Here is a 10946-nt window from a genome sequence, read left to right as displayed (position 1 = left end):
GAGTTTATGAACAAGTTTTGTCCTTGTAAATGAAGAAAATGTCCATCTATAAACCAATTTACCCAAAGGAAAGTTTCTCTGCTAACAGGGTTAATATGAACTTGATATTTATTTTCAAGTAATTACTTTTCTTCCTGTTTAACACCAGTTTTGTAAGCAAAGACTTTAAAACTCTAATTTGGTACCTGCCTGAAAAAAGGGCAAAAATGATTAGCTAGCTATTCTCCCTTTAAAATAGTGTTGGATGATAAATGTTGGGGTATATGTTACACTTACATTATCTTAAAGTATTTCTTAAATAAATATTTGTTGCAGTATAACAAATTAAAAATGCCCCTGCTTCAATATACTTCAGCTTTAATTAATTATTATTCTTTATCAGGCAAAATACATTATTATAGTAGTTAACAAAGACTTCAAATGATATTTGAACTTCCTTTTCTGACTTAAGTACCTATAATATAATATTCCCTTTGAGCTTGCACTATGTACACTAGAATGACTCCTTTAATGTGCATATATATGTATGTGCATATATACATATGTATATATATGTATGTATATACATACATATATATGTATAATGTGTACACACACACACACACACACACACACATACACTCATATCCCAAGGCACTGGAGGGGTTAACACATAAATAAGCATTCAGCTATTAAAATGTGCTCTAGTACAAATTAGGATTTCATGAATAAATCTCATGCACCTAAACATAAATTACATGAGAAACGGAGATTTGTCTGATTATTTTGTTCATTTTTAAGCTTTCTCATTTAAATAGTCCAAGTTATAACAAATGACAGTGGTTAATCATTCCACTGTAAAGGAAAATGTTAAATATTACTTGGTAACTGATGAACATCAGAATAATATTTTTCTAATAAGTAGGTGCTCCACTAATGTTAAATAGCAATTTAGGCCTGTTAGCTTTTTATCAATGGTATCAAAAATAAACACAGTATTGTATTATCATAAATTTTAACTCAAGTTACAATTTACAGTATAAATTTAAAGCATATTAAATATATTACTTGAAATATATTCTAATAATTCTAATATATTTTGAGGGTAGCATTTTATTATATACATATACACACATGTATATGTGTGTGTGTGTGTGTGTGTGTGTGTTGTACAAGGAGATATATACTCATACATATCTCATTGTGCACCTTTTCCTTCATCATACACATAAGCACAGACTAGAAGATTTTTATGATATAATGAAAAAGGGTATTTGATTAAATTGTTTTTTGTATATTTAAAATGGAGCTTTTACAAAAATCTGATATTTTATTTATTAAAAATGATTATATAACAGGTATTTAAGTTTAAAAACTATTTTTTTTCTTTTTGGCTAACTAGCCCACTTCATATTACTTAATAGACCAGATTATCATACTGTGGACACATAAATGTTACCCCAATGTGGGGCACACCAAGATACAACTCTAGCTCATAGCAGAGATTCTATAATGAAGTGGCTACTACTGCTTCTGACCCTAAGGTAGATGCCTCCCTCTGCTCTTCTTCCATATGCTCATCAGAGGCTTACTGAAGTCGGCTTTTGGTGGACTTCTGACTTTAGAATGACTGTTCTGTTTGGTGAATACTTAGTAAGCAATAACTCCACGGTGTCATCCCAATTATGAATATAATTAATTAATTTTATGGTCAAGATAAAATATATTTAAACTATGTAGTGTCCAACTAGCCATAGTTCTTTTAGTAAGGTGTCCTAGATCCAGCTTAACTCTTGTCAGGTACAATGATGAACCTTCGATTTTTCTTTTTAATTTAACATGCTTAAGAATTAACCAGATGCATAGTGAATAAATAATTTATGATGATTATGGAAATGGTTTAATAAATTTTAAAGCATAATGGTCATGTGTTCTTTTGCAAATAATTGTGTTTCCTTCTTGAGTACTTTTTTTTTTCTATTTAAAAAAAAAATTAAACTACCTTATTGGATAGTTCATCATCTTCACAAGGAACTATGTATGTTTGATTTAGTTGGGAACATGTGTGTTAATTAAAAATAAGTATTTTTTTCTTTTTTTTTTAATAGGTAGCTAGTTGTTTAAAAGCAGATCTCAGTACAGCTGTAGTAAAGGACAGTGTTTTCCACATTAAACCAATAATTATATAATACCAGGGTCTGAGTCAGGTGCCCATACCTCCGATACTTTCAAATTTCCAGCTTCTTCCCATTTACTAAGACAAGATAACTAAAATAACCAACATAGTCTTGCATTATATAATCACTTTTATGACATGGTAAGCTAGAAATTAAAAATTTTATTTTCATATCTCACCTTACTTTCTCGTAAAATATTTCTAAAATGGGAAAATATCATTTTCCTGAAATAAGTAAAACTGAGACTACACTCTAAGGTCATTTCAGTCCATGATTAACTAGTAGATTAGCATACAAAGAATTGTATGAGTTTCTCACACGACATTTTTTGTATTATTTTCTCTACAAAAGTTTTTGGAGTCACTGAAAATTTATGAAACTTTAATTTGATAACAAATCCCATTAGGTAAGTATAAACCTTCTTAAATGAAGGAAAGAACAAGAGGTTCATGAATGTTTTCTTGGTTCATAATTAAATTAACACATGTCAGCATATTTGGTTGACACTAGCAGCAATAAAACATTGATATCAGTGATTTAAGGAAAAATAGTACATTTTACATTGTGACTATCATAGAATTGATGTATTTATTCTTTTGAAAATCTTAGGAATAGTTGACAACAAGATAAAATTGGAATGCCAGTGTCATATTGCAGAATGAGAATGCAAGGAAAATCTACATTAGCAAATTAAAGTGCTCTCTTCTTTGACGAAATTTTTTACATGCTATTTTCTTCGCTGCCATGTGGTTTATTTGCCTCCTTTATATCACTCAAAATTCAATGATAGGGCATTAGTTCATGATCTGGCCCAACATACAAAACAATCTAAAATACAGAAATAACCATTTAAGTGGTATTTTTATTTATAGGTAGCTTACAATTTGTATATTATTTACATACTTTGAATCATTCATTCTTTCGTCTTCACTTTCGATGGTACAAATAAACTGAGAACAAGCTGTTATGGTTCATTTAAGATTATTCACAATGTCTTCCAAAATAGAAGTGCTTTTGAGATCCCTTATGACCTTGCTTTCTGTTCAAATTTCAAATTGAATTCACTGTTTACTTGGTGATATGATTGTTTCTCCAGGGTCTAAAATGATGATTATGTTTATTTTCTTTACATAGTCATAGTAAGTGACAATGCAAACCTCGGTATGTCAAGTTGTGTACTTTGTTTTGCTTGTAGTAGCAGAGCTGGCAGCAGCAGAAGCGGTAGCCTGATTGCCTAAAAAGAGAGGGTCCAAACAAGCTACTTTGGCAGCAAAAAATGAATGAATGCAGTGAAGAACAGCAAATAGATTTGAAAATTCCAGCTCCTGAAAGGGAAAAAGAAATGCTTTAAATAGGGCGCCTGGGTGGCTCAGTGGGTTAAAGAAACGTTTTAGATAAAATAAAAATCAATTTCTTTAGAAAAGTTGATAATAACTAGACAACTAGACAATGAGTTTTTTCCCAAGCTCAATAAACATGATTTGAATCAATATACATTGAATCTATCTATCTATATATATATATCTCAAATGTATAGAAACTGTAGAAATTTTTATTCAATATATAAATATCAGATGTATTACAGATTTACTTCAAAACATGACAGTCTAAGAGCTAGAAATACTAACCATTTTTATTATCTATGAAAGTCATTTCAGTATTGATGAATGCTAGATAGAAATATATTTGATCAGAATAAAATTTTATTCTTGATAAAGTACAAAACATGGGAGTAGCTTAAAATATATTTTTAATCTCTCTCCACACATTTCACATGATATATTTGGATTGAAATAATTTAAAAAATATTCTCTATTATTCCCTAGAATAAGTTGCAATTTATCATAAGTCACTGAATAAGAAACGCTGAAAGTGAAAGATTATGAATGTTTATGGCACTAGGAGCCAAATCGTTCAATTCCAAAATATCCTGTATGCATTAATCTTAAATGTAATTAATTTTAATTGTTGTATTTGGTTGTTTAAATTTGTTGTATTTGGTTGTTAAAAAAAAAAAATCAGCCAAGGCCCACTAATCATTTGGATTTTTTAAAATATGTTTTCCATTTGGATCCTTAAGGAAATTTGTGGACCACATTGGAAAAAAAAAAAAAAAAAAACAGAAAAGAGTTTTGTTTTGTTTTGATTATTTTCAAGCCAGGAATGATGTCAGACTAGCTGTAAAATCATGAGGTGATGCTCAGGATAGATTTTAAAAGCTGACATCAGCTTTGGTGATCAGGTATGGAAAACCATCAGTAGTCCCATAAAATGTTTTAATTCCAAGAGGGTTGAGAAAGGTAAATTCATTCATATGTTTAATGGAGTCTATATGATAAACATTACAAAAAGGATAACTAGAGAGTAGTAAACCATATGAAATTGCCTATAAAGTTGTTGCTATATAATTCATATTTAAAATAAAAGATGTAGAATTACAATTTATATGCACATTAGTAATAGTGTTTGCAATTTGTAGTGTGTGATGATGGAAAACAATACAAAGTATCTATTCAATAGGGAGATATCATATGTGTTATGCACCAGGAAATTATTTAAGCAAAATAATTCACCTTCAGAATAGTTTATCAGATCATGCAGTAGAAGCACAATAGAGCACAACACAAATTCACTCATATTTCTGTAAAATATATAGAAAATACCTATGCTTTCTCAGTAATTCCCTTCAAAACATCAGTATTTCATAGTTTCCTTCGGCAAATGTTGACTTACTCTAGAAAGCAGCAAAGATTTAACTATTCTAATTTCCTAAAATACTTCAATCTAAAAATTATTTTAGTTATTCCATCATAATTATTTCAGAAGCTTTATTCTTAAGAATCCACTACAGTGGCACTATGATATGTTACTTGTCAACTAGCAGCTTTTCTATTGCCTTAACTCAACTTCGAAGTCCTTCTGTTCTTTATGCAGCCAGATTATGAAGATTCTGAATTACTTTTAATATTGATCCATATTAAGGGCATCAGATATGAAAAGGGTGGTAAAATCTTAGAAAAATATGAAATGTGCCTATGTACTATTAAAAAAGAAAACAACAAAAATATGCAATTTGCTCTTGATAAAGGGGAAAATATTTTGAATATTGCAAGTAGGCAAAAATATAACAACTTTTTTCAAAAATAATTCTGCCACATCTTTATTAATTTGGAGATTATAAAAATAGATATTTAACTATATAGAAATGTTTAGAAAGGTTAATATTCTCAATTATTCATGCCTTATAAATTGTAACTTAATTATTTGATGTAGATTACCACTGTAAAATTTTTATACCTTTTTTCAGGGGAGTTAGTGGTAGAGAGGAAATAATTGGTAAAAAGAGAAAGCAGGAGGCAGAGATGCATTCAAGTTTGGTTCTTGATACCAATGTCAACTCATCTTTCCTCTGTCTCAATACTCACTTTGGGCCACTATATCCCTTCTTGGGTCTTCAATTATCTCTTCTTTCTATATATATTCTTACTCATTTCTAATATAACTCCTAGACCTACATATCCGTCTATCGGCTGAGCATCCACAATGGCATCCATCAAATTATTTATCTCCTTGTAATAAAGTTCTTCTGAACCCCATAAATCTCACTAAACTTAAGTTCTCTTCAAAATTTTTAGCGTTCATTCATCCAATGAATATTTATTGTGTGCTTAATATGCTTTTAGTCTTTTTCTGGGTGGAAATATATAAATACTGAGCAAAAGAGACCAAAAAAAGTCTTGATGGGTCTTACAATCTAGTGGCAAAAGACAATAAATAAGGGCATAAATAAATTAAATATAATATTACTGAATATGTTTATAAGTACAGTCAAGATAACAAAGCAGAAAAGAGAGAAAAAAGTGTAGGAGTTGCTGAAAGACAGCAAAACCTTCATTGGCATGTGTGCAAAATCTGAAGGGGACAAAGGAATAAACCATTTGAATGTCTGTAAAACAAACAATTCCAGACAGATGTGTAATTTCAAAAGCCCTGAGAGACATTCTAGAAGACTTTGAATTAAAGCAAGGGGCTATTGTGGGAACTGAATGAATTAAGGAGTACTTAATAGGAAATGAAGTCAAAGGAATAACACAGGTCAGAATCTGGAGTGCCATATGGACTCTTCACGAGTTTGACTCTGAGTGACATGGAAAACCATGGGAGATTTTTGAGCAGAGAGTGATAAGAATTGACATAAGTCTTAAAATTATAATTCTGAAAAAAATCATAATTCTGAGTTCTATGGAAATAAGATAGAAAAAAGGAGAAATATTACAACATTTTTAATAAGGAAAAGGTATGGGATTTCTAAGTAAAGTTGAGTCAAGGATGATTAAAAAATATTTGATTGAGCAAATGAAAGGAGAGGGTTGTCATTTACTAAAATGGAAGAATTACAAAAAAAAAAAAAACAGGTTTGGCATGAAAGACAAAGATTTTGGCTTTGGACCTGTTATATCTGAGAGCATATTAGAATGACAAGGATAATTATATATATATTAGTGTAGACTTAAGGGAAAACTCAAGGTTGACATAAAATTTAGGATGTGTTGGCATATAGATGAGATTAAGAATAAACTTGCGATCTGAGTGAGAAGTTCAAGGTGTGGAGGATATGTAGAAAAAAGGATCAAGCGTTAATCCCGGGGATCCTACAATATAAAATTAAGAAAGACAGGGAAGAACCAGCAAAGAAAAGAGAGCAGTAGTTGCCACAGGAAGAGAGATTGATAAAACTGAGAGTCTAGTAAAATGAAAACTGGAAATTAACTATTGGATTTAACATTTTTAACCTTGACAAAGTAGTTTAATGGAGAAGTGGATGCAAAAGATCCATAAGAATCAGTTCACAAATGATTAAGTGAAAAAAAAAAATAGAGCAAGTTTAGATAATAATCTTTTAGAGAAGTCTGTTTTTCTTAAATGAGCAGAGAAATGAATCAGTAAGTGAAATAAATAATATTTTTCCAATATTTAAGAAATTAGGAAACACCTAAATATATACAGCAGATATTAAAAAATCTAAAGGGATGGGGCACCTCAGCTGGTTAAGCAACTGCCTTCTGCTCAGGTTAAGATCTGCTCAGGTTAAGATCCTGGAGTTCCAGAGTCAAGTCCTGAATTCTGCTCAGCAGGGAGTCTGCCTCTCCCTCTGATCCTCCCCCATCATGCTCTCTCTCTTTCTCTCTCCATCTACCATTCTCTCTTTCTCAACTAAATAAATAAAATCTTAAAAAAATAAAAGCTCTAAAGAAAGAAATAGCAATACAATGAAAGTAGGGGGCTTTAGGGGTGCCTGGGTGGCTCAGTGGATTAAGCCGCTGCCTTCGGCTCGGGTCATGATCTCGGGGTCCTGGGATCGAGTCCCGCATCGGGCTCTCTGCTCGGCAGGGAGCCTGCTTCCCTCTATCTCCCTCTCTGCCTGCCTCTCCGTCTGTGATCTCTCTCTGTCAAATAAATAAATAAAATCTTTAAAAAAAAAAAAAAAGTAGGGGGCTTTACTACCTCACTTACATCAATGGATGGATCATCCAGACAGAAAATCAATAAAGAAACATCATCCTTAAACACCATGTTAGACCAGACATTAGTGATAACAGGATATTATATAAGAAAATTCTAGAGACTCTACCAAAAATAGATTAGAACTAATAGGCAAATTCAGTAAAATTGCAGAGCACAAAATCAATATACAGAAATATGCTACATTTCTATACATGGTAGTTCATTATTGAAAGAACTGTCAGAAAGAGAAATTAAGAAAACCGTCTCTTTTAAAACTGACTCAAAAACAATAAAATACCTAGGAATGAATATAACCATTGAGGTATATGACCTGTACATTAGACACCAAAAAACAGAAAGAAAGAAATTGAAGACATGAATAAATGGAAAGACATTCTGTGCTCATGGATTAGAAGAATTAATACGTTAAAATGTCCATGGGGCACCTGAGTGGCTCAGTCAGTTAAGTAACTGCCTTAGGCTCAGGTCTTGATCTTGGGGTCCTGAGATCAAGCCTGGCTTGTGTTCCCTGCTTGGTAGAGAGTCTGCTTCTCCCTTTCCCACTGTCCCTCCCCCTCAACTTGTGCTCTCTCTCTCTCTCTCTCAAAATAAATACAAAAAAATCTTAAAAAAAAAAAAAAAGTCCATGCTATCCAAAGCAATCTATAGACCCAATGTAATCCCCGTCAAAATTCCAATGGTATTTTTTTTTAATTTTTTATTTTTTATAAACATATATTTTTATCCCCAGGGGTACAGGTCTGTGAATCACCAGGTTTACACACTTCACAGCACTCACCATCCAATGGTATTTTTGATAAAGATAAGACAAATGAGCTTAAATTTTTATGGAACCACAAAAGACCTGAATAGCCAAAGCAATCTCTAAATCTCTAGAAAAAACAAAGCTGAAGGCATCACACTCTCTGAATTCAAACTTTTTACAAAGAAATAGTTGTCAAAATGATGTGGTATGGGCATGAAAACAGACACACACATCAATACAATAGAATTGAGAATCCAAAAATAAACTCATGCATATATATATTTAATTAATTTAAAACAAAGGAGCCAGGAATATACAATGAGGGAAGGACAATTTCTTCAATAAATGGTGTTGGGGAAACCAGATGGTATTAGAGCCAATTTAATGTTAAAACCTGTTTAACTATTAGGGCCTGCTTAACTAGAGCGACTCCATATTACCTGGGTAGCCATATTGTTGTTTACATCTACGAACTCTGTTCCGGGAGTAAACGCCCCAGCAGTTCTAAATGCCCCAGCAGTTTCTGGTATTGGTTCTGGGTATCGATTCCCAGAGTAAATGCCCTAACAATAGAAGCCACATACCCTGTGGTCTGCGGTTACACTCTATAAAACCAGCCTGTGAGATCGGGATGGGGTTGCTCTCTTTGGAGGTGTCCCTGGCCAGTGAGTCTAACTTCTAATGCTTGGCATAGAATAAAGCTTTGCATAACTTTCACTTTGTTTCAGTCTCGTTCCTTTGATAACAGACCCCAACAACAGTCATATGCAAAAGAATGAAACTAGACCACTACCTTATACTGCACATAAGATTTAACTCAAAATGTAGTTTTAAAACCTGAAAAAAAAAATGGTGTAAGTTAAAATTAATTTATTAATTAATAAAGCTTAATTACAAATCTAAAGCATTTTTCTTGAGGTCATCACCTCAAGAATTTTTTTTTAATTCATTTTTCTAATCTGCTTTTTGTGTGGAATGCTTAATATATTTACTTTAATGTAGTTATACATAAAATATAATTTATGTTTATCATTTGTTATTTGTTTACAATATATTTTATCCTTTTATTCCTCTATGCCTGCCTTTTTTTTATGTGTGTATGCATATATAATTTTAATTCACTTGTTATTTTACTGTATATTTAGTTATCTTATTTATTCTGGAGAATACAATTAACAACTTAGAACAATCTGGTACAGATCAATACCAATTTAATTCAATAGTATTTAAAAATTTGTTCCAATATACCTCTGGTGCCTCCCCTTTCCTTTATGCTATTGTCTTACATATTGTATCTTTGTAAATTGTAAACCTAGTGACAGTTTTATAATTTTTATTTTATGCAGTGATCTTTTAAATCAGTAAGAAGAACAGAAGAATTACAAACAAAATGTATTTATACTGTCAATTATATTTAATTATGGAATTAGCTTTAAAAGTATGCTTGATTTCTTCATGTTGATTCAAGTTATATTCTCTTATTTTATTCTGAAGAACATTTCCTATAGTGTAGATCTGCTAGTGACAAACTCTGTTGTTGTTGCTTAATCTAGTAAAGATTTAATTAATTTCCTCTTCATTTTTGAAGGCAAATTTGGCTATATAAAGGACTCTTGTTTGCTAATCCTTGTTTCAGGACTTAAATATGTCATTCTAGTGCCATGAGGTCTCTATCGCTTACTTTTAGAAATCAGCTGTTACCCTTATTAGTAATCCTAAGTACTGTTGGAATCATTCTTTTGCTGCTTTCAAAATTCTTTACTTGGGCTTTTCAAAGTTCAATCACGATGTTTGTTTCTTTGTGGGTTTATCACAGATTCACTGAATTGGTATTCACTGAATTTCTTGGATTTGGAGGTTAATGCTTTTCATCATATTTGAGAAGCTTTCAGCTATTTTACTTCTTTAAATAGTCATTCTTCCCCGCTTTCCTTAGATTCCCATTATGTATGTGATTGATGCTGTCACATATTTAAGTTTCTGAGGATCTGTTCATTTTTACTCATTTTCTCATTTCCTGTTCCCTAGATTGGATACTCTCAATTGATTTAGTGAGATTGACATATAATGAACTCTTCAAGTTCTCTCATTCTCTGTTCAAGTTCAAATCTTTTGTTTAATACCTCTAGGGAATTCTTTATTTGTTATTGCACTTTTATATGATAAAATTTGATTTGATTCTTTTTATTATTTCTATGTCTTTTCTGACATTTTCCATTTCATGAGACATGTCACACTTTCTTTTAATTCTTTGAGCATGGTTTCCATTAGCCCTTTGAACATGTATGCAATAGATAATTCTAAGTTTTTGTCTATTAAGTCTAATAGCTGGATTTCCTCAGGGAAAGTTCTTACTGATAGTTAACTTTCTTATATAAGTGCCACAATTTCTTGATTCTTTAAATATATCATAATTCTTGTTTAAAACTGGACATTTCAATAACGTACTTTGGAAAAAAGATTATCATCCTTCCCTGGTATCTGAGGCAGTTTGATAGTTTGTTATTGTTCATCCTTCC

General features: G+C 31.4%; 1 protein-coding gene across 2 annotated transcripts in view; it reads right to left on the bottom strand.

Annotated features, from left to right (window-relative positions):
- Positions 1–1340: 1340 nt before the first annotated feature.
- SNTG1 (syntrophin gamma 1) overlaps positions 1341–10946 on the bottom strand; it is a 954619-nt gene continuing 945013 nt past the window's right edge. For both annotated transcript variants that reach the window (XM_032316414.1, XM_032316415.1), the window contains one exon: positions 1341–3481. In XM_032316414.1, the coding sequence (XP_032172305.1) occupies positions 3323–3481 (159 nt within the window). In that variant the 3' untranslated portion in view covers positions 1341–3322. The remainder of the gene's footprint in view (positions 3482–10946) is intronic.

The sequence above is a fragment of the Mustela erminea genome, chromosome 16 (assembly GCF_009829155.1).
Source record: "Mustela erminea isolate mMusErm1 chromosome 16, mMusErm1.Pri, whole genome shotgun sequence".
Lineage (NCBI taxonomy): Eukaryota > Metazoa > Chordata > Mammalia > Carnivora > Mustelidae > Mustela > Mustela erminea.
This window is presented reverse-complemented; position numbering and strand designations above follow the sequence as displayed.